This window comes from Vulpes vulpes, chromosome 12 (assembly GCF_048418805.1).
Source record: "Vulpes vulpes isolate BD-2025 chromosome 12, VulVul3, whole genome shotgun sequence".
NCBI lineage: Eukaryota > Metazoa > Chordata > Mammalia > Carnivora > Canidae > Vulpes > Vulpes vulpes.
This window is the reverse complement of record NC_132791.1, coordinates 861,591-885,497: the sequence shown is the minus strand read 5'-3', so window position 1 is coordinate 885,497 and position 23,907 is coordinate 861,591. Positions and strand designations below refer to the sequence as shown.

Below are 23,907 nucleotides of genomic sequence, written 5' to 3'. Positions count from 1 at the left end.
TGTGTGCCGGTGGCAAGAGGACCCCTCCCTTCCTGAGAAAAGTATGTTTAGACTGCCCCCGTCGTGGGCACCTGGGTGGTTCTCAGTTAAGCATCCAACTCTTGATCTCAGCTCAAGTCTTGATCTCAGGGTCATGGGTCAAGACCCACATTGGGAGTGGAGCCTACGTTAAAAAAAAAAAAAAAATCCCTATCCATCTCTAAAATTGGACTTCGGTCTATATCCTTACTACTCCTCCCAACAGCTGACTCACTCTGGACCATTTTCTGAGACTCTGAGAGTCTGTATTTCTTCACATGTAAAATGTAGGGAATACCCATCTAACTCGCAGGCTTCTTGAGGAGATTAAATGTGATGGTACAGGTACAGGAAATCTAGCGTGATCCTGGCACAAACAGCAGATGCTAAAAAATAAACACTGTGGCCTTCCTTTTGAAGCCACAAGCAAGAAGGATAATTCTACGCTAAAAAAAAAATTTATATATTTGGGGAAATTAATGAGTTCATTCGATTATGTAATTTTTCTGCACAAAGGAGGCTACCTCCCACACAAACTGGGGGAAAAAAACATCTAGTTTTCCTAAAACACAGGTACAAACTAACAGAGCTGGGGGCAGATGAGAGCTTTCTATTCCAGCCAAACCATACACATTTGCATCTGAAGTACCGTTAATATAATGGCAATGTCTTTTTATTTTTTTTATTTTTTATTTTTTTGTCTTTACTGATATCTTTAGAAAACCCTTTTCTAGAAATTACAGTTTTGGTGCATAATTTAAAACAATCAAAAGCAATTTTGCTAATGATATATCTAACTCCCTTTGGTATGCACAAAAGCAGTAATTTAGTGGTCAGAAAATAAACTTAATTCTCCATTCTGATGCTATGAAGCAGTGTGTACAGCTGATTTCTCAGATACAAAACACCCATCAGAAACAAGAACACCAACAGCCATCACTGGCGCTCCATTAGAAACATGACCTACTTCTCCACCAGAACACTGACATCTCTCCGCTTTGGGGAGCGTCAGCCCAACCCCTCCGCCCGGGAGGATTTTAGCAAAAGGTCCAATCAAACGCTGCCAAGAGAGTCTGGCTCCTAATCGTGTGGCATATTTGATGGTATTTGAGGAGAAGCATCGAGACAGCGTCTTGACTGAAGCCAAATGCATTCCCCCCACCAAAACCGGACCCTGCCACGCTGGGCCAGAAGGAGCAGGGGGCGAGCCTCGGAACGGGTAGAGCAGGGCACTCAGCCGCGGGGGGTTCCACTCAGCCCCTTAGCTGCGGGCTCCCTGTGGGCACTGCGAGTCGGGCTTCCTCATCTCCGGGGAAATGTGGACCAAGCCCCAGAACAGTACCTCTCCACCGCACAGCCCGCACAGGATAAAACCGAGGTGCTCGGCCCTACTCCTAAACTCAGGTTATCACAATTTCACTGCAATCTGCAAAAGGAAATGTCCACCAGTGGATGAAAATCCTACACCTTTTGGCACATTTCCCACAATGGAATATTTCAGAGCCACCGCAAGGAAACATGGTCCTGATACACAGCAGGAAAGAAAAAGCTACACACAGATGTAAAAATACAGCTCCGTAAGGAAAACTGCATAAATGTCATGATGTACAGATGGAGAAGACCGGGCCGGGGGGAGGTTAAGACGAACACACGCCTCCAGGGAGAGGCCAGACGAGGGGCAGGCAGGGGGAGACACCGGATTTTACAGACATCAGAAAAAGCAGTGAGATCAGAGTTGAGTTTTTAAGCCTTTCACTTGTATAAAAAAGGAAATAAATAAATAATCTATAGAAAAGCTTACTTTGTCAGCCCCACTGGGGAAGGAGAGGGCAGCGGCCGGCCTCCCTGGCACCAGGCACAAGCTCTGCGGCTGACCCTCAGCGTGGAACGTGGCGTCTGGTGGCTCCTCTTCCCAAACTCCTCTCTTGCCCTGGTTTGTGAACCTGAGCGTGTCGCCCTCCGCGGCCACGGTCTGCACGGAGGCATCTTTCAGCTCCCGCGTGGCCGCTTCACCCGCCCTGAGCAGCCGGGCTGTCCAAGGCGACCTCGGGTCATCACGGGACCTGGACGACGAGTCGACGTGGGCCAGGTGTCCTAGCTCACCTCCTAGCTGAACGGCCACCGGCGTCAGGGACTTCTCGGTCTTCCCATCAAGGTGTTCTGCGGAAACTCCCTGCTCTAGCGAGCGCATTCGCTCCAACAGCAGTTCACGCAGCACTTTCAGGAGGTCTGGCCTGTTTTTCCAAAAGGGAAGAAAGTGGGAGAACCAGGTTTCGTGCCGTAGCCTTGTGCCCCGCCCAGTCTCTCAAGTTTTCTCCACTGACTGGCCCGACGTCTGTCTAAACCACGCACGCCGCCCACCCACCATGTGCCAGGACCCACAGCCCAGGATTTTACCCCAACCGCCTCGTGACCCCCCCACCTGGGGGTCCTGGCAGGTCTATCTCACAGAGAAGGGAATCACCTGACACAAGTACCCAGCAAGCGAGGGCCCGCGTGGCTGTGCGGGTGCCGGCTGGGCCTCGACGGGAGCAGACGGGTCACCAAGTACTGCCAACCGCGAGGTCCACCTGCCCCCGGCCCAGTCCTACATCCAGGGGAGTACGGCCCGGGTGGCCTGGTCACCCAGGTGGACCCTGTGCAGCCAGGGCCCAGGACACAGGCCCTCAACGAAGGGATGCTGCGAACGACTCGTAATACAAACAGGAGTGGCTTTGAAATCACACGAAAATGGCTTCAAATTCTAAGTCTGAGATTCTTGGAAGTAGCGTAATCCCCCTCCAAGGACGGCAACGAGGAATAAACAAGAGAGCACAGAGGGAGCGGTACCTTCGCGTCCCTGGCCACCTGCCCCGTGCTCCCGCGGAGCCTGCCCAGCTGCGGCAGCGTGGACACTGAGGACGGCACCCGGGACACGAAGAGGCCCGTCTGGGGTGCTCCCTGCCTCTCTCCACTGGCCTGGGGCTTCCTCAGCGCTCCTGAGGCCCCCAGCAGGGCAGTGGGCAGGGGAAGCCCTCAGACAGTGGGGGGAAGAGAGCTGCTGGGACACACGTCCCCCGTCCCGCCCTGCGCAGGGCCAATGGCACGGCACCTCTAGGCCGTCCCCGGCGCTGTCCACAGCACGCAGGTCACGGACGCTGACTGGCTTTGCCTCTGCTCCCCGGGGTCACGGCCCAAAGAAACCACGTGTACCCAAGCCCTTACTTTGGGCTCCACTTTCCTGGGAACCCAAACTGAGGGAGCTCGTAAAAGACTGGGGCGCAGTTCAGAGGAATCCCTGTGTGTCTTGTGCCGGGTGCCCGACGGACACCGAGGGGGCAAGACCACCTGCGAGGACTTAGCCTGGTGTCGGACACGGACGTTGAGAAATCACTGCTTCACGGGGTCAAAGGGGGAACAGGGGCCCTGTGCAAGTTTAGGGGGTTACAAAGCCCTGATCCCGGGGTGCCCAGCCTGGGAGAGGCAGGAGATGCCAGAGAAGGGATTCTAGAGGCGAGGGGAGGCCGGCCAGGGCAAAGGAAACGGGACGTTCTCGGCATGAAAGCCAAGGTGACCAGGGAGGAGGCGCGGCTGGAAGCGAGGCAGGGAGAAGTCTGCGTGGGGGCACAGGGGAGCCTCCGGGCGAGGCTCTGTGGCACGGGCGCCACCCGCGTGCCGTGCGGCAGGACTGCACAGGCTCCTGTCCGGGGGCGGCGGGAGCACACACTCCGCCCCTCCCAGGCCGCTCTAAACACCCGTGACAGCAGAAGAGGCATAACAGAAAACCCCGTAAGGGGCGCTACAGGCCTCAAAGTCAAGACAAAATTTGTCCAAACATGAGAAACCGAGGAGGAGAGGCAGTCAGGCAAAAAGGGGGCATTTGCAGAAAGCACTGGGGCCAGAAATTTAACTCCCCTATGGTGGAGATCTCCTGGAGTCCAGGGAAAAGTCAGGGGCTCCCCCCACGGGAGAAGGGGGGCCGGGGGTGTCCACACAGGCAAACCAAACCTGCACACACAACCCACTACGACGGCGGACGGGCCACAGCCCAACGTCCACACTCGAGAAAATCAAATTAATAAGGCAACCCGAAGACCCTCACATAAGTATGTGTAAATCACCTAAAAAATAAAGGAGATGTTTGAGCTGCTACCATTTCCCACCTGTTTCTCCCTAAATAAAAGAATTCTTTAGTTCTCCTATAAAAAAATAAAGACTTAAAAATAAAAAAGGAGAAAAAGGACTCATTTAAGAGAAGAAAGGAAACCAGGAAAGCGCCAGGAAATGGTGGGCGCAGGGACTGGAGCAGGCGAGGACGGAGGGAGAGGCGGGCAGGAGGAGGGCTGCCGGCATCCGCCCGGGCACGGGGACAGGGGGGCCCTCGGCCGCGCTGCGCACTCTTCCCTCTGCCGATCCTCTCGCCTGCCTCAGGCCGGGGACCGACGCTCGGCGCGACGCCTGATGGCCCCTGCCCTGTATCTGCGCCTGCGACACGTGACAGGGGCTGTGAACGCTCGAGGGCAGCGGGGAGGCCCCACTCCCCTCCGGATCCCACCGCCCAGCTCTGGGGCAGGGGCGACTCCGTTCAGACCACAGCTTCGGCACACGGAGGCACGGGAAAAATTAAAGGTTTGAAAAACAGAATTTAAATGTACGGTACATTTTTTCACTTCGAATATGGAATCATCTAGCCTACACAAACCATCTTAAAATTTAGTAAACCCAGACTTTAAAAAGATTGCTGGCACTTTAAGCATGTTAAACTAAATTTTCCTTTCCTCTCCTTCCCTTAATATAGATTAAAAGTAATGACAGTTGCTATTCAGCTGGCCAAAGGAGGACCGTTATTCACCACCAAACAACGTACAATAAAACCCAGGAAACAGGCTGTACAGACGGGCAGTAAAAGGCGGTGAAAGAGGCCATTAGAATGTACTAAAGTGGGGGTGCTGTTAGATAAACCCTCCCGGGTGACTTTGCTAGAGATCTGCGCAGCGGATTCACCAAGCCGTCGCCGGATCAGGACCTGTTCAACGGTTCGGTCAAGGGTCTGGTCAGAGGCGCAGACACCGTTGACACGGCCTTCCCGAGGACCTCGGCCGCGGCGCGAGGCCGTGGGGGCCGGCAGCTGCGAAGCCCGTGCGGCGTCGGGTCGTTGAGCACGCCAAGCACACTCGGGGCACCCGTGCGCCTGCGGGGTGGGGCCAGAGCTCACCCCACTTTACAGATGAAGAATGGGCTCGGGAGACTCCAGATCCCCTAGCAAAGTGGCAGAACAAAGATCAGGGCAGCCCGAGCCTCCTGAGCCCAGGGGTCACTATACCCTCTCCAATTCTCCCCATTTACCTTCTGCTGTGATGCTGATGCTTGGGTATTTACTGAGCACCTCTCACCTGCCACCACGGCAGTGGGCATGCGTGGTGAAAAGGAATCAGGGGCTCGCGTTTCATTAAGACGACAGACGTCCACGCCTATGTTGGTAACTAAATCAGACAACGTACAGCAGCAATGAGCAGTACCATCAGCCGCAGGAGAGAGGGAGGGAGGGAGGGAGGGAGTCCTGAGACCACGTGCAAGCAGGACTCCTGTTGGTGCTCAGCAAGGACCTGTCCACAGGGCGGATGTGGAGCTGAGACACCACCAGTCACATACATACTGCAGGCAGAGGGACGGCTGGTGCAAAGGCCCTGAGGTGTCTGAGGCACAGAGGAGCTCTGTGTGGCTGGGGGGTGGATGGTAAGGACAGAAAGAGGCGGGCTCCAGGGCGAGCAGCTCTGACCTTCCTGTAAGGGCAATGGAAGTCCACTGGAAGGTCGTACGCATGGAACAGATATGATCTGACCTAAGTTACAAAACGATCACTGGCTGCTCTGGAGAGTGGACAGTAGAGGAGCCTGCGCTGCTGGAGACCAGGCAAGAGACGGTGGCGGCTTGGACAGGAGGGGACTCGCAAGCAGAAGAATAGTGTTTCTCTGAGCAATTAAAATCCTGGTTGCCCAATGAGTGTTTGTAAAGGACTCCTCCAGAAGGCTCTCCAATGGCTCTAGCGCTTCCTAGCTACAGGAATGTCAAGTCCCCAAATGTCAGCTCCCACGTTTATAAGAAGGAAAACACCATGAGCAGCGCACAAAGCTGGTGTGAGGGTGAACTGAGGCTGGGCCTGTGGTGCCCAGGGTGTGGGCCAGAGGGTGCAGACCCCGGAGGGGCCCTCGGGAGGGCCTGGGGACCACGACTGCACCGCCACGGGCTTCAGTGGTACAGTGCGAATGGCAGCTGCGCAGAGAACAAGACAGGGCCACAGACGTAGGCCGGCGTAAGAAACCCCGCCCTCACACTGCAACTGCCAGCGCGGTCTGGAAGCCGTGGAGCAGACACCTACAGGGAACAGGCTGGCCTGGCAGGCGGGAGATGCTTTCTTTAAAAAATGTAGTTAGGGGTCCACATCTTTAAAAATCAAGAGATGTAGGATACAATTTGGGGCTTCCACCGAAAGCCTGGAAGCCTGGGAGCCCAGGTGCCCGTACCACTCTGTCGCATAGGGCTGAGAGGCTCCGGCCCAGTAGAGGGGGCACACGTGCCCGGGTTTGCCACACGCCCCCGCGGCCCGCCGTACTTTCCCCAGCTCAATCACCCAGGCACCTTCCAGGAGGTCCTCAGAGGGTGGCATCCCTACTCTCGGAGGGGACACTTGGGACCCTGACATGGAGAAAATCCTCCGTCTCTCAAGCCTTGACTGTGGTCACCAAGTCCCTGTGAAAATAAACCAGAACGGCCGCTAGACATGTGCCCCAACAGGGCGCGAGCTAGAGAAGTGTGAGATGCCAGGCACTGGGGGCGGGTCAGCCTGCCTGAGCTCAAAAGCAGAACGGTCCAATCCCTGTTTCTTTGCTAAGGAACGTCTGTGAGGCTTGGTGCACCAGCAGTGCAAGGACCAGCAGGGTTCCCGGCTCCTGCCAAGAGTCAGGGGCAGGAGTTCGGGCTCCACTTCTCTGCCTCCACTGGAGAGAACTGGACAGTTTTACTGGACGCACAGCACCTGCCTGCCAGGCTCCTCAAACGGTGCGCGCCTGCCTCCTCACGCACGAGAAGAGGTCGGGGAGGCCGGGCCCTGAGAGAGGGAGGCGCGGCTCCGCCCGGCAGCTGTCGCCATGGTCTGGAAGAATGTGCAAGGGTGACAGTCTCCTCCCGAAGGGTTAATTTTAAAAATACAAAATGTACCGAATGTTTCTCCTTCTCTGGCTCAAGGCAAAGGCCCGACTACTCCCTCACAGAGGACGACGCCCGCCCAGCACAATGAGAAGACAAACCAAGCTCAAGCTCCACGTACCCAGCGGGTCACAAGCACAGCGGCGGCTCCTGAGCTGGTGCAGAACCTGGGGGGCTCGGGTGGGGCTGGCCTCTCGCTGACAGCCCGACAGCCCCCCCAGGGCCCGCGGGCCCACTCCAGAGGAAAGCCTTCCTCCTCTTCGTAAGGGGCTCGCGGGTGGCTCTGCGGAGCCCCCCCCAGCCACCAGCCACCAGCGCGCAGCCTAATTACTTAATTGCCTGACTGGCAAGATTCCTTCCAAGACATTTCAGGGGCTCGCTCAGCTACATTCCACGGCACCACCATCTAAATCCATTTAGCAAAATGAGTTTGTTCTCCCCTCAAACTAGAGAGAAAAAGCAGTGCGGGGGCCCCACGTCTACCTGGATTCCAGGAACATCGTGGCCTTCTCGTTGAAAAACGGGGCCAGCAGGTTCAGGAGCTCGCCTTCCTCTGGACTCTGGTCTCCGGGGCAGCCAGGTGTGTGGGCTCCATCGTAGTCTAGGATGCTAGAATCTGTGTGCCTCGAGTATCCGTTTTTGCAGCCCCCTTTGGAAAAGTCCTCCACGACCTGCAAAGCAGAGGATGTGGTCAAAATAGGGCCCCTGGAAGAGAGGAGGGCCGTGCGTGGGGGAGAAAGGGCGGAGGCAGCGACCGAACGGGCAGCGCCAGCAAGCCAGAGGGCACCGGAAGCGCAGCAGGCAGGGCAGGGCGCGGCTCCGGCTCGCAGGCCCACACGTGCCCTGTGGCGGGGCGGGGAGGTGCCTGTGCAAGAGCACGGACAGGTCACGCCACTTCTCCTCACCCTCAGTTCCCTGATCCGCACAACGTGGAGAGTAACGCCACCTCCCAAGGCGACCGTGAGAATAAAATGAGATGACTGCCTCACCTAAGGTCCTGGCACAGTGTCCCGCCTGCCACGGCCGTGTCCCCTCGCCCCCCGGCCCGCTCCTCGGGAGCCCAGGCCACGCCTGACGCTTCAGACGTCCGGCATCTACCTCTTGTGATGCATCCTCCCCGCTACAAATCGGGAAAGCGCCTTACTCTTTACAGAGACACGCTAATGAACATGACTTTGACTGGTCTCATTAGGAAAGTAGAGAGATCCTAATTCCCAGGGAGGCGTTATTTACGGATCCATCTTCTGGGGTCACTGAGGGCCCCAGAGGAGTGGTACCAACAATGTGCCGAGTTAAAGCCTGTGTCGGGCATGCCCGAGGTGCTCCAATTAGCGTCCTTTCTAAACTTCTTCTCCCAGTCTATAAATAACTGCCTCGACTTCCTTACTGCAGGTGGCACATACACTAGCCATCACAGCCCTCTCTCACACTTGTAAAATGATTAAGATTTTTAAATGGAAGACAAGACCCACACAAATGAGCAGTTATTTATAGGGTCTTGTTTGCCACCAATCTAGTTATTACGTCCATCTAAATAAGTAAGTTCCAAAGAAAGGAAATGTGGACTATCGTCATAAAAAGAGCGATCGCATTTCCTGAGCACTTAGTACGTACCTTTCTATGCACTAACTGAAATATCACAGACACTCCGGCAAGGATGGATTATCTTCAAGGACCAAAAAACTCGGGCTGAGGGCCTACGCAAGGGTTAACTGAGGTCACAAAGATGAAGACCAAGACTCAAGATCTAATTCCAAGATCCCCACTTTGAACTGCTTTGCTTTCCAAAACCACCGACATTTTGATGATCTCACACTCGTGACTTCAAGAACTTCAACGCCTGGAAGGTTACAAATGCCAGACTGCAGCCTCCTCTGTCCATCGCATCCCAGGCTTTCAGGCTCTTTCAACCTTGGGAGAACGTTTGTCCCAAATGCCCAGTACCAATGTGACTGGAGGAACGTTCTCAACGATGCCCACGTGCCACCAGGCGGGGCTCCAGATCAGGAGACTGGAGAGGGCCCCGGGAAGGGCGTCCGAGGCGGCAGTGAAGTGATCTGGGACTCCACTGAGCGCAGCTCCTGCAGGGGAGGGGCTCCCCTCCCAACTCAGTCACTCACCTGCCCTGCGCCCTGGAGAGATCCTCTCCCCTCACAGGGCTCAGTCTCCAACGCAGACAATAAATGGGTCGGGTTAGAGCGCCACAGATCTGACCACCTCCAACAGCCGATGCCTGTTACTCTCTGACAACAACCCTGTTTTTATTGGCAACTCCTGGTCTCGCTGTTTCTCAACTGGCTCTACCACCCTGTTTGGGTCTAGGAGAAGGAAGAGACCTAGCGTCTCGGCTCCCCGCTGGCACACAGCAGGCACTCGACACGGGCAGAAGGAACGGAGAAGCCAACGGATTCACTCCAAACAGGAAGGCTGGCTTGGGCACAGAGAGGGGAGCATGGAACTGGGAGGTGACTGCCACGTCCCTACCTTGTCACTCTGCTCCAAATGCTGGTCATTCGGGAAATTATTCTCGTCATCCTCTCCAATTCTGGTCGTGTCCTCATCCTCCTTGCTAGCCAAAAGCTACATGGAGCATGGAATGGTGTGAAAATGCAACCCAAAAAAGTGTGCAGCATGAATATGCATGAGTAAGTCAGTGATGTCTTTTTTTTTTTAATGCAAAACAAAAAACAAACCAAAAAGGAGGCAGAAACGAATGCCAAAGCCAATGAAATAAAAATTAACCAAAGTTAGAGATGCTAGTTCTAGCAAATCACACACAGCTGCCTAGAACCAAGCATAATTGAAGGACAAATTCCCCAAGAAATGACAAAAGCCATTTCCCCCTGCCCTTGCAGGGCCTTCCCCGAGCTGCTGTAAATTGAATATGCTGCCTGTTGTGCCGCTGCCATTCCTGCCATGGCTAAATTCACTTTCAGATTATATAAAAGTAACAAGATTTTGGAGAAAAGCTATTGATGGAATTGAAAACATCAAATAGCAAGAAAGCAGTAAATGAAATTTATGCTGTGCCCGATTTATGCATCACTTCTCCAGTTTAGCACAGGGCATAAACCTCTTCTTGGACTGTCACACACCCGAGATGGACAGTCCCCACAACGCCATCACTTTGCTGACAAAAAGTCCTCATCGCTAATGAGTATCGAGCTGGCCTGACGATAACTTTATGCTTTGGAAATGAAGAACGTTTTTTTTTTCTTATAAAGATTGCATAAATCCCTAATGCTTTAAAGAAGTGTAAATCCCAAAGCTTCTGCACTCTGCACTCCGCAGAATGGACAGTACGATGTTCTCAAGGGGGCCAGATCTCAGCTCGCTGGAAGAGCAGAACTTCTAGTCCTGGGACACCTGGATTAAAGCAAATAAAAACAGAGAGGACAGGTGGCCACCCAGGGAGGTCATCAGTCAAAACTGCTTCAGGAATTATACCAAACCTCACCTCACCAATGAAACTGTAAGCTCTGCACCGAAGTGTCAAAACCACAAACCGGGAGCTGAGTCACCGGCCCCGGTGCTGTTGTACATATGAGATTTCTAAGGTTCTGTCTTTACGGTTTTCTTTACAAATTCCTACATTTAGTCCATACTTTCCCCAGACCAACTTAAATTCTTCTGATCTTCCTTTTATAGGAAACCCTTATTTTGGAAGAAAGCAAACCAAACAAAGCAAACTGACTTCATTTAAGTCATTTTTATAGAAAACTTTCCAGGACCAGAACACACTCAACCTGACCATACCCAAATCTGTCATCAGGCTCAAACAGGACTGATGACCTTACAAATCAGAGCTGTAGGGGCCCAACGGGGGCTCAGTGGTTGAGTGTCTGCTTTTGGCTCAGGGCATGACCCCGGGGTCCTGGGAGCGAGTCCTTCATCGGACTCCTGCAGGGAGCCTGCTTCTCTCTCTGCCGGTGTCTCTGCCTCCCTTTCTGTGTCTTGCATGAATAAATAAAATCCTTAAAAACAAACAAACAAACAAAAAAAAAAAACTAGTGTTTTCTAAACTATTGAGCATTAAACAGGCTAGCTACATGTGAATATACTTACCAAGACATAAAAGTTTCCACATGTGGATGAGGTGCTTCTCTCTCTCTAGCGGCATCTTTCCTCATTATTAAAACATTCTCAAGTGATAAAGACCAACCAGGACTATCAAACTTGTTGGTGGGCGTACAAAAGGTCAGACGACTGTGGAAAAAGTACTGGCAGGATCTTCTAAAACGAGTAACCCTGTGGCTTGGGAATCCTACTCCTAGGTATTCATCAAGAAAAATGAAAACCAATATCCTCATAAAGATCTATGCAGGAATGTTCCTACCAACTTTTTGTAATATCCAAAAACCGAAACAACCCAAGTGCACATCGATAGCAGAATGAATAAACAAATTTTAATATATTTACACGCGATGGGAATGCTACTTAGCAATAAAAGGAACGTGTGGCTGGTTCACACTACAACACGGATGAATCCCAGAAGCAGAAGCCGACAGAAAGCAGCTTCACACGAGGGAGTCTACGCGAGGACTCCATTTACGTGGAAGCCTAGTGCAGGCAAAACTAGCCCATGGGGGACACAAGTGGGGGCCTGCGGGAGCCGTGGGAACCCAGGAGGGACACGAGGCGTCCGGAGGAGGCGTGGGGTACAGGGGGACGCACATTCGTAAGACTTAGCGAATACGCAGTTGCCATTTCTGTGTTTCAACATATGTGAATTTAACCTTAAAGGAAAAAATAACCATAAACACACCATGAAGTTAAGATGTGTATGTTGAAGTATTTCAGAGAAAGGGAAGTATATTTGTAATCGTGGTGGAACTTAGTCATTTACATTAAAATTTATCAAAAAGGTAAGGGGGTGACGATGGAAACCTGTTAACAGGACAATCGGGGGGGGGGGGGTACGTGGGTGTTCACTGTCAGGTTCTTCTCACGTTGCTGTGTTTAAATTTCTTCAGGCTAAAATGCTGGGGGACGTCTCTCTCATCTTTTAAAACACAAAACAGCAGCGTCTCTCTGGCTCCCCAGCAGCTCCGGTGGCTGAGCTCTCGGCCCCTCTCCAAGCTTCCCGAGAGAACTGCGGTCCCAGCTCCCGCACGGAGGCTTCTGGAACTGCAGGTGGGAGGTCCCCGGGGCCGTCCCCCAGGAGACGGAGCACACGCCAGCCCAGGGAGGGGCGGGGGGAGCCAGCCGCGGCCCGTGGGTACAGGAAGGGCCCCGTGCGCGGGGCTGAGAGAGACACGGTTTAGCCCAGGGCACTCCAAGTCCAAGTACCGGGGGTCTCCCTGGAGCCCCAGAACCACAGCCACACCGCGGCCCGAACAGTGAGGCAGGATGAACCTTCCTTCCTCTTTACCTCCGCTGACTTGGTCGAAATTAAAAGTAAACTCAATTTCCACCAACGGCCAAGAAATTAAATGTGTGGACACAGAGAAATGTCCCTCCTCCACATGTGAACGCCCCACTGGCAACCTCTGAGTACCTGACCCTCGCAGACACTGCCCTCTGCGTCCCTGCGTCCCACGCGGGTGGGGCACCACTCCGCTCCCACGTCACCGCCTGGCGCCCAGGCAGCGCTGCCGGGAGCCCGCGCCAAAGGACACTCTTTTAAAGAGAGAGCTGACACCAAAGGACCAGGATCACCCCTGGTCCTCCGCTCCAGACGCTTACGGGAGACGCACACTCTCGGGCCCCAGGCCAGGCTCACGGAACCGGAGCCTTCGTTTTAACAAGAAGCCAGGAGAGTCCCACGCACGTTGCACTTTAGGGGCTCTGCCCTACGGTGCCACACACACGACCCCGGACGCAGTCCGAATAAGCCTCTCGTCCTAACCCCCCTGACTGACTCCGAACAGTGAACTAACCGCTCTGCTGAGCACCTACTATATCCCAGGCACTGTGTCGAGGGCTCTTTATAAATCACGTAAAATTCATAATAACTTATGAGGTCAAAATCTTAGAAACCTCGTCCTTTTGACGAAATCCAATCTGCTTCCGACAAGCTCCATTTTATCCTGCTACTAACAGCAGAAGTTAACAAGCACCTCCTACTTCTGAGCATTACGTCTGTCCTCGGGACTCACACCACCTTTATTTCCCATTCAACACAGCAGCCAGCCCTTCCAATGCCTGCATTCAATTACATGATGTCCCTCAATCCATGTTTTCCCTCCATGCCAAAAAAAAAAAAAATCCTAGTTTCTAGCTCTTTCTAAAACTGATGATGTAAGTAAATAATAACAGACTAGCTCTTTCTGCGCACACACACGTAGCCTACAACCCGCCCGAGGGGACAGTTCCGCACATCACACAGTTTGTGGTTTGCAAGGCTCACGGCCCCAGTCACGCCTGCACATCAATTCTCAACCACATTTTCTATCATGTGTAAGTTAATAACCAGTAAATAAACATAAAGAAGGCACCTGGGTGGCTCAGCCGGGGAAGCATCTGCCTCCGGCTCAGGTCACCGTCTCAGGGTCCTGGGGTCGAGTCCCGGTGTCGGGCTCCCTGCTCAGTGGGGAGCCTGCTTCTCCCTCTGCCCCGCCCCTCCCCAGCCCTGTTCATTCTCTCTCACTCTCTCAAATAAATAAATAAAATCTTTTTAAAAATTTAAAATAAGCACAAAGAAATAGAAGTAAGAGATTATTTTAATGCCCTTTAAAACCAAAGGACACCTGTTCTCAGTCTTTTCTGTGTTTTCTAAGTGAATTGCTCCTGTGCAGCAGTGAGCACTGTCCCAATCAGCTGGAGGGAATCCATTCCCAGGCAACCATTCTGAGGACAAACCTGACAAACTGCACCAAGGGCCTCCTACTACTGATACCCTTAGTCAAACTCAAAGTTGCAGGGGGAGGCTATATGAAATAGAGTCACATGCCTACTTTATACCTGTATCTACCTATAGACCTAGAAATTACGTATTTGGGAATACAGTCTACGGGGAAAAAAATCTAAACCCAAACCCAGAAAAAGATTTGTGTCCAAAAACACTCAAGTAATTTAAGACACCGAATCACTGGAAATAATCTACGTGTCCAACAATAATGCAGCAATTAATTAAATTTCAGCTCATTCATAAGATAAAATAAGATGCTGTAACCTAACAGCAATTGAAAAAAAAAGGAACAAAACCATATATGCATCGTGGGCCCGCACGTGTCCATATACACAAACAAAGAAGGAAGGATTCCAAATGTCAAATAACTGTACGTGTTTTAAAGTGACAGGATTGGGGTAATTTCTTTTCTCCATTTTAACCCGATGCTGTTGACTAATTAAATATTAGAGAGAAAATACTGAATTTTGAAAACACGGAACAGATTTGCTTTCTCCCCTCCCTCTTCCTGCTTTGCAGGCTCCGGGCAGCAGGGCCAGTGCCCAGCCCCCCCGCAGGCCCTGCCGCTCAGAGAGGCCGCGGGCAGCCCGGGCGTTTCCAGGCCCCATCAAAGGGGAACCACACGCACGCCCAGGGCCCGGCAGCGTCCCGTCTGCGCCATCCCACCTCTCCTCCCTCAGCTCAAGGCCCCTGTGGGAACAGCTCCCTCCCGGGCGGCTCTTCGGATCTTCCCATCCTATTCGGGGAAGACGGGAAACCGCGAGCCAGGACGCAGCATCCACAGAGAACGTCAAGGTGAAGTGCAGTCTGACAAATGGCTCATATCTGAACCGGCTGGTATTAAGATCTCAGAGTGAGAAGAGGAAAAAGCCTCTGTTCTCCAAAGAACATAATGGGACATTTAACAGATTTTTGTTCAAAGGGCAAGTGAACAAACAAACTTGCCATTTACGACTCCAGTGAAGTAGGTGAGGAATGAGCTGCTTATTAAAGATGCTGCCTGGGAGAAAACAAACCAAGAGACTTATTTCTCCCTAAACGGACTGCAGATATTCTTCGTTTCCAAAATTAGGTGGAGCCTTGGAGGCTAAGATCCATAAATAATACCCGCTCCGTCAAAGAGCACGGCCAGGCCAAGCAGCACCTGCCCAAGGAGCACAGCCTCCTGCCCGCCGTGGCCCCGAGGCCCCGAGGCCCGCCCGGCCTGGCCCGACGCTGCACCCTGCAGCACCTGCGGGCCAACTGGGGCACCCGGGCCCGCGGACAGAAGGGCCCCGGCCTGGCGCCAAGATCAGCTCTGCCCGGCTTGGCCGTGGGGGGGCCGGGGGGGGTGCAGCAGGGCTAAGGGCAGCGACGGCCGGCTCTTCCCGGAGCACGACTCCAGGCTCCCCTGCGGTCCGCCGGCCGGCCACAGGGGGGACAAGAGGGATGGGGACCGGAGGGCCTCACAGCGACAGCGGAGGCCCCCAGGGGGCCAGGCGGGCTGGGGCGTCCCTCGTCCCTCCCGGGGCGGAGCACTCCCGGAGAGGCCAAGGACGTGGCCCCCAAACCGCAGGCTGCCTCCCGGTCCTGCCAGGCACCCGATTTAACCCTTGGCTCCCCCTTGGCTCCCCGGGCTTTCCGAGGCCAGCAGCAGAAACCCCTGCGGCAGGCGGCCGGGCTGGAGGGCGCGGGACAGGCTGACGGCTCCTCCCCCCACCCAGCAGCAGAGTGCGGGAGCTGGGTCCGCGTGGGGGGCGACACGCATGCAGTCCCGTCCCAGCCCGGAGGCCCCAACCGTGAGGGGGTGCACAGAACTCAAATTAACCGAAAAACTAAATGAAAACGTGTTTATGCATTTGTTTTCCGATGGTCAGGGATTCCTTAGGACGGCCGGACACGCCCCGAGCGACCTTACCTGCGACTGTGCCGCCGACCCAAGTCCGTCCCCGCCCGGGGCGCCCATGCACGAGAGATCAAGCATGGTCTTCTTCAGGTGCTGGTTGTCCGCGTGCAGCTCCCTCACCAGCTGTATCAGGTCACTGACCTGCGGACGGAGCAGAGGGAGACGGGCTGCCCACCAGCCGACCTCGGCCTCCCGGGCCCCGGCCCCTGGCTCCGCTCGGGCGCGCTGAAACCCGCAGCCGCACGCCTTTGCTCGAACCCCCGCCACCCCTCCCGGGCTGCTGCGGAACCAGTCGGGATCGGGCCACAGCTCCTACTTGAGGACAAGCCCGGGCGGACGGCCCCGAGATGTGTCAGGGGCCTCTCTCAGCACCACCTTCAGTTACTCCAAGGCGCCAAAGCCTCAGCCCTTCATTCCCTACAGAAGTCCTGAGGGGGGCCAGGCTGCCGGACTCCTCCCACCTCCACGAGGAGCATGGCACACAGAGGCGTAGGGCCCCACGGCGGGACGTGCGGGGCACTGCGTGACCCAGAAGGAAAGCCGAGGGCCTGGCCACGGGGGAAAGGGCAGCTGCCTCCCCACGGGCCAAGTGGGCTGCAGCTGAGACCCCAGGCTCCCAGCCCAGGGCTCCTCCCTCCGTGCGCCCGGGTCCTGCCAGCCCAGGGCCACCACAGTCAAGCACTACCTTCCTCCCCCCAAGCTTCTACCCCAACGGCTAGTAATTCTGCACACGTCTCACTGGAGGAAGCGTCAGCCCCCCGACTACACAGGAGGCGTCCAGCACTGGGAACCGCGACGACACCTGGGCCCCACCCAAGGCTGGGGTGAGAAGAGCAAAACGCCCCGGCCCTGCAGACAGGTACTAAGTGCCAAGCACGCCACGTCCTTCCTGCCCCTACACGTCGCCACAGGAGGTGCTCCCAGCTGCCCTCACCGTCCCCACGTCCCTGAAGAACCTTCAACAACTGAAACGCCTCAAGGCTCCTTGTTCCACTCCTCCCCCAAACACCCGAATTCTCAATTCTCCTTTCTATTCCTAACTTTTAGTTGCTTACACGTACGGTTCTCTCTCTCTCTCTCCCTCTGCAGAGAAGACCTCCACCGAGACAAACTCCTATTCATCCTTCAAAACCCACTTCAGGCCTCACATCTGCTGAAAAGCCTCCTGTGAGCCAGTGAGCACCTGCAGCCCCCGAGGACTCCCCTCTCCTCCTGTGCCACGTCTGCTACCTCTGCCTCGCCCACCCACCTACCGGGGCAACCCCCGCACCCCACACTGCAACCACCTGCTGACGTGTCTGACCGCTCTACCGCAATGGAAATTACTCCAAGGCAGAAACTGAATCTGCCATACGTGGATGATAATTTTATAACAAACCGTCTCCTCTGAGCTCACGGTTCCTACTCTTATCGGTGGCTGCTAGAGTCTTAAAGTTCGAAACCACTGTCATCACACCAACAATCAACAGATTGAGGAACCTGGTTCCCAGTTTTAAAAAAGGTTTACTGACCAAACCTGGGTCTTCATTCTTTCAGAAAGCACGTGTTAACTCCCACTATGCGTGGAAGGTCCTGGAACACCAAAAGTAGGTACGATACAATCACTAACTTTAAGACGCTCGCAGCCTGGTGGGGATTCAGACGAATAAGCAGGTAAGTCCAGATCAGCGTGAGCACGCCGCCAGTGCCGCCGGCGCGAGAGGAGAGAGCGAGCTGAGGGGGGCTGCACGGCATCCGCTAGGGCACATCGAGCCTGGGCTGGTCCCAGGAGGAACAGAGGCCGAGCAGACAGGCAGCGACAGAGGGAAGAAAGGCGAGGAAAGAGGCTTTCAGAACCTTACACCTCAGATCAGGAACCCGGGAGGCAACAAATAACCAACCAAGGGCTCAGAGTTCACAGGTCAGTACCTTTTTCTTAAGTTCTTCTTGAGAAAAATGCTCCACTTGAAACCGATTGGGCTCTTCAAGGCAAATACTCAGGTAAGATGTTTGATCACTGTAAAATGAAAATGGTTCTTCTGCAAAAAGAAAAAAGGGAGGGAGAAGAAACAATATTAGAACCAGATCCTTCCAAGCCCAATCCTAGTACAGCCCCGTACGGAGGGAGGGGACAGGGTGGGGGGGGTCGCTACGAGGGGGAGTCAGTACAAACAGGGAGTTGAACGTTCCATCTTTGGAGCAAAAGTAATTTTCCCTCTTTCTCTACGGGCTGGTATCTCAACGTGTGGTTTCATCGCGGGCTGCGGGCTGTCGCTGCGGCCTGTTCTGAATTATGATCTGCATACCAGGTGCTGTACCTAGAGACCATTCGGAGTGGCACGAGCGAATGGTGATTTCAGTTTAAATGAGGGAGTGGTTCTGTTTAGGAGCGAATACCGGAAAGTTAGACGTGACCCTCAAGGGCAGCGCTCCAGGGAAATAAAGGTGCCTCGTGTATTTCTTAGTGGCCCCGGAGCCCTCCGTGGTCGTGAGCTCACCAAGTGCAGACACGGCTGCTAGATCTAAGATAAGGGGACCTCGGGCCACCTGCATAAAGGTCGACTTCCTCTGCAGCAAAGGTCGCATCCCCATGGGGAAGGAAGGCACAGAGGAAGGGCAGGCTACGTCCTGAGTGACGCGTCTACAAACACGATCCCACTTAACGATCTGGGGAGAAGCGCTGATACACCTAATGCACTGGGAGGAGCCGCACCTCATAGGAAGATGCCCTGGCTCGGACGTGGGTACATCAATCCCCACCCCTCCCCGAGCCACAGCATCTGCATTTGTAAAATGAAGTCAACACCTACGCCAGCCAAGGGGACGAGCGTCAGGACAGTGATGAGCAATGAGGTGCCTGCTGCTGTGCCGTGTACACAGCAGGTGCTCCTGCTCCAGAAGGGTCAAGCCTACCACTGCTATTTCCAAACTTTTTTGCTCCTATGTGCCAGGCACCAGGCTAGAGACAGAAAGGAAGAGGACACTAGCGCACTCTACGGGCTCAGGTTCCAGCGAGCGGAGGGCCGAGTGTGGCTGCGACGAGCACGGCAACGCAAGGACCACAGGCCCCTCACCTCGGAGCCCTCCCTACGGAGTCGCCTGTGGCGGCGACAATGCCGACAGCGAGATCTCAACAGGCAGCAGCCATCTCAGTGCCATGTGCCCGTGCGGCCCAGACTGCCCAGCAGGTGCCCCGGCACGCAAACTCACACCATGCGCTGAGCCCTCCCACGGAGGCCGAAGCAGACGCGCACAGACTGGGGGGCCAACATCAACACGGTCACCCCAAGAAAGGAACCCAGATGAGACCCTGTAGGCTCCTCATCCCCTCGTTCAGCCAAGAGAGCACCCACCTTCCCGCCTCCGAATTTCACTGATCTGCTCCTCCAGGGTCTTTTGTAAGTTCCGATAGGACAGCACGTCCTGCTCCAGTTGCTTCCGCAAAGCGAAAATGCTGTTTAACTCGGCCTGCAGGCTGTTGATACTTGGTAAAACAAGACACCAGAAATTTTAAGTTTTTATTTAAACTCGTTACTTAACATGCAGAGTAAAATCTGTGTGGAATAAATATAGTGACTCAACACATCCATACCTCACCCGAAGCCACCAGCAGTTTTTAAACAGACCCATTTGCACTTTAAAATACAAACGCCAGCAAGCCTCCCCTTGACTATTAGGTCATCAGTGGTTTGTTTTTTTTTTTTTCTGGTTATAAAATTAAAGACACGATTATGGAAAATTCAAAATACAAAAGCACAGGAGAACAAACACTACCATGGTCCCCCTACCCATTAACATGTGGCAGGCTACATGCCCTTTCTTCTTTTTTAAGACCCCGGCACCACCACTCACTGGCACCAGACCATCTCAGCAATTCTGGGGAGACACAGGTCGCTCCGAGGCAGGAACTTGTTGGGGTCCCGCGTGCAGTCACTCCCCACGGGACCCACTGTGGACGTCGCGTAAGCTCTCTGTTTTCAGGGCCCCAGGGAAGCAGGGGTAACGACCTCACCTCGCAGGACGGCCGTGGGGATGGGGCGCTAGCGCACTCGGAGCCCTCTCTAAATCTGGACCCAAGTAGGATAAACATTTAATCCTAATGATCATATTTTTATCCTATGCTCGTCAGGATTAAAAAAAACCTAAACAATCCAAATACCAAAGAATCGTTTTGTTTAGTTCTGTTTTTGAAGACTTATTTACTTAAGAGACAGAGAGAGAGAGAGAGAGAGAGAGAGAGAAAGTGCCTGGGTGGGGGGGGTGCGGAAGGGGAGAAACCCAAGTAGACCATGCTGGGCGCGGAGCCTGACATGGGGCTCGGTCTCACCACCCAGAGACCACGGCCTGAGCCTACATCAAGGGTCTGGATGCCCGACCAACCGAGCCACCAGGGCGTCCCCAAATCAGACAATTCTTGATGTAAGATGTTTATCTACGCACGGCAATCACCACCAAAAGGCACTTGAAGCTTCTGAGCAAACTGGAAGGGCTCTGCTGCCTCAGACGCCAAATGTATTTATTCAAAGTAGGTATGTGTCCGTGCGTGTGTGACGTGCAGACTGTGAGCTTACCTGTCTGGGTCCTGCAGGGACTTCACCAGATGAGCGTAGATGTCCCGCTCCTTCTTCAAGACCCGAAGCAGCTCTTCATAGTCTAATTGTTGCTTTTCCTGGAAATGACAATGGGCACCTGACATGAAGGGGAGAACCTCAAAGCGTACGCCCTGACATGATGCAGATGTGGGCCGTTCACAAACCCAGGCCCTGATGAGGCCACGTCGGGGCACCACCTGCAGGACGCCGGGGAATGACGGGCACCACGGCCCCCAGCAGAGCTCCCCGCTGCGCCCGGGTCTGGACAGCAGCTATAAAAGGAGCATCACGCACCCGACACACCCGGGGCGAAACCGCCGCTCGCTCGGTCTACACTACAGAGACAGCCTTCCACGCTCGCTCTTGCTCCCAAGACAAGAATCCCATCAATCCACCCTGGTGTCCCCACCCGGGACAGGGGACTCACACTCCAACAGAAAAGGTCCAGTGAGCCACGCGCTAAAGCGACTGGAGCCGGATCTCTGCTCCTCACCAGCCCTGTGACCCTAAGGGAGAAGCTAAAACCAGCGGGTCACAGTCTGAAGAGTATCGGGACGCTGGCCGAGCCTCGAACGGCCCAGGATGCGATAACGGCAGAGGAGGGACGAGGCGCCACCTGACAGTCCTGGAAGCCAGCTTGCCCAGCCATAAGCAGGCGTGAGCCGTGACCCTGCAGGAGGGCACAGGGCGAGGCCGCGGCCGTGCTGGCACCTCCCTGAAGCCGGGCGGCCAGGCCACACAAGCTGAGCCCAACACGAGGACGCTGCACTACAGGACTGGCCCGGACGCTCAAGCAGCCTGATGGGCACGAGGGTCAGGGACAGCCCGGGAGACTGTCCCAGACTGCAGACCGGAGCCCCAAGACCAAGCTCCATGTGAGCCTGAAGCGGGCCCTGCGGCCACGAAGGGTCTGGGGCACACGCGGTGCACCAACGTGCATCCGAGGACCAGCAGGCCGTGGAGGTCTGCTGAGTCCTGCTCGTGGGCGCTGCACTCGACGCACGACAGTGTCCTGCCCACAGGACCACACGCCGAGGTGCTCGGAGGAGAGCGGCCTTCGCCGGGAGGCCTACTCCCAGGTGCGCAGGAAAACAGAGCCCTGAGTCCTCCAAACATCCCCCCATGACACCATCCCAAAGTGAGAACTCAACGTGAACTAACGAGCGCGCAGGACACCTGGCACGGCGCCCCGCGCGGCCTCCACGCTCCCAAGTGCCGGGGGACAGGGCGTGGGGCGGGACGGCGGCCCGCGAACGGCCCCCACGCTCCACGCTGGCCCAGGCTGCCCCGAAGGTCCCATACCCGCTAGGACAGGGGCCCCGAAGCCGACGGCAGCGGCAGGGACACCGGCACCGCTGCACCCCATGGCAGTGGCGGCGCTTTCCCAGGACCGCGTCGTCGGAAGACGCAGGCACCTGTGACGCTCCAGGCTCTCAAGTCACCTCAGAACACTGTCACCAGGACTTCCAAACCGCAGCAGCCACTGTCCTCAGCAGGCTTAGCGCAGCCGCGCCATTCCCAGAGCACGTTCGTCAGGATCCTACGACCACGTTTCAACGTGACCGGTTCCCTTTGCCACCCCGCGCACACATCCTACGCACTGAGCACGTCCCAGGTAGGGGATCCCGGACCCCCGGCTCCGCAGACGCCCGCCGCGGAGAAGAGGCTCGGAGTCGCTCCGCCTCCGGCGCCCACAGAAGCGGCAGCGGCAGCCCCGCCAGTGGGGCAGTGCCCGTGCTGACGCGCCAGTCTGCTCGTGACGAGCGAGTCACCCGGACTGCCGGGACCGTCAGGCCTTCATGCGGCCCCCATACGCCTCTGCACACAGCACTGTCGCGCGGGGTCCCCTCGGCGCCCCTGTGCACCCCGTGTCGGCCCGCGGCCCAGAGAAGAGCCGGGGAAGGATCTCGCAGGATGACAGGACCACGCCGGCCACCGTGCTCAGCGCTCCCTGGGCACGTCCTCACGGGGTCCGAACGCCAACCCCGCGCTCACCTCACCCGCTCCTCATTTCCGTGAGGAGGGACCCGCGCACAGCAGGCCACCAGCGGGCCCGAGCGCAGGGCAGAGGCAGGGCGTGCACCAGGCAGCCGGCTCCCAGGCCGGTGCTCTTCGGTCCACCCATCCGTGCATGCAAAGCCCTGGGGCGCTTGACGGGTCACACGGTCACTGTCAACCCCGTACAGGGTGGCCAACGGTGGCGAAGAACATTGGAGGACCGACTGCTTCTTGAGCACCTGCCGTGAGGCCGTGACGGCCGAGACTGTGGCCTTACCGTGCGGCCGCAGCCAGCTCCTCGACCTCGCGCTGCTTCCAGCTCCGCACCTACGAATGAAGGAAGGCAAGGACTCCGCGTGGCTCGGACGCTGCGAGGGAGACTCAACGAGTTCGTCTACGCCAAGTTCTCGGGGCGAAGCCTGGCACGAAGTCGACACGTGGCGCGTGGCGCCCCTAACCTACTCCGAGGCCCTGGAGCTCTGCCGGGTCCCCTGCGCGGGCCACCACCTCTAATCGAGGCCCAGGACGGTTACTGACCTTCAGGTTCTCGGATGAAGAAACTGATTCTCTGAGAAGAGAACACCTGTTTGAGTCCACGCCGCTACCACGTGGCAGCCAGCATTCGTGCTGACGTGTGTGACTTCAAAGCCCGTCAACAAGGGCAACGAGGGACTCGGGCCGCTGGCGCCGACTCCACACGTGGAAGGCGTGTGCCCGGTGAACCAACCCCTGGGGCTCCTGTACCCTGACCGCACGCTGGAGGCCCGGGCCCAGGACCGCCCAGGGGAAGGCCGGGGCCTGGAGGCCTGGGTTCTCGCCGCAGCTACCCCAGACCCGCTCCAAGCCCCCTGTCCACCTGCCAGCCGACTGCCGCACTTCCCTTGCCCGCTCTCCCTCCATCTGAGCCCCGGGGGAATCCCCTCCCCCTCTGCAGGGACCACCATTCACCCTCCTGGCTCACACACTGCCAGCACCTTCCAGGGTCCGCGAAGGCCAAGTTCTCACCGGGAAGCCTTCCAGGACTGAGGAAAACACCCCGTCCCGGCCCCCCTGGCTCTCTGGTTCCCTTTCAGCCGAGAGCTAGCGCACCAGCCACCCGTTGGCGGGTGCGAGGGCCCTCTGGGGGCAGCCACGTCCCGAGCCGGGCACTGGACCCGCCACAGACCGGATGCGGCCACAGACGCTGGCTGACCTGGGGATTAAGCAGCTGAGAGGACAACGCAGGAACCAACGTGAATCTTAAGAGCAGAGATTCCTGTGGATGCTTTGCATAATGGAAGTCAGAGTGAGTCAACGTCTTCCTAGAAGCAAATAGCTCGCCCATGTTAAATAAATGAACTCTTCAGAGCCATTTGGGTCCCGTTTCATCAATCACCTATTCCCCTGCGCTGAATCATGCC

General features: G+C 55.8%; 1 protein-coding gene across 9 annotated transcripts in view; it reads right to left on the bottom strand.

Annotated features, from left to right (window-relative positions):
- The window catches only part of CDK5RAP2 (CDK5 regulatory subunit associated protein 2), a 156,234-nt gene that overhangs the window by 52,133 nt on the left and 80,194 nt on the right, over window positions 1–23,907 (bottom strand). For 6 of the 9 annotated variants that reach the window (XM_072727512.1, XM_072727513.1, XM_072727519.1 and 3 more), the window contains 6 exons: window positions 20,489–20,586; window positions 19,271–19,401; window positions 17,847–17,956; window positions 15,951–16,079; window positions 7,687–7,874; window positions 1,820–2,252 (listed from right to left, as the gene is read on the bottom strand). In XM_072727512.1, the coding sequence (XP_072583613.1) occupies window positions 1,820–2,252; window positions 7,687–7,874; window positions 15,951–16,079; window positions 17,847–17,956; window positions 19,271–19,401; window positions 20,489–20,586 (1,089 nt within the window). Of the gene's footprint in view, window positions 1–1,819; window positions 2,253–7,686; window positions 7,875–9,687; window positions 9,784–15,950; window positions 16,080–17,846; window positions 17,957–19,270; window positions 19,402–20,488; window positions 20,587–23,907 lie in introns of all 9 variants that reach the window. The other 3 variants (XM_072727511.1, XM_072727514.1, XM_072727516.1) reach the window with 1 other exon arrangement.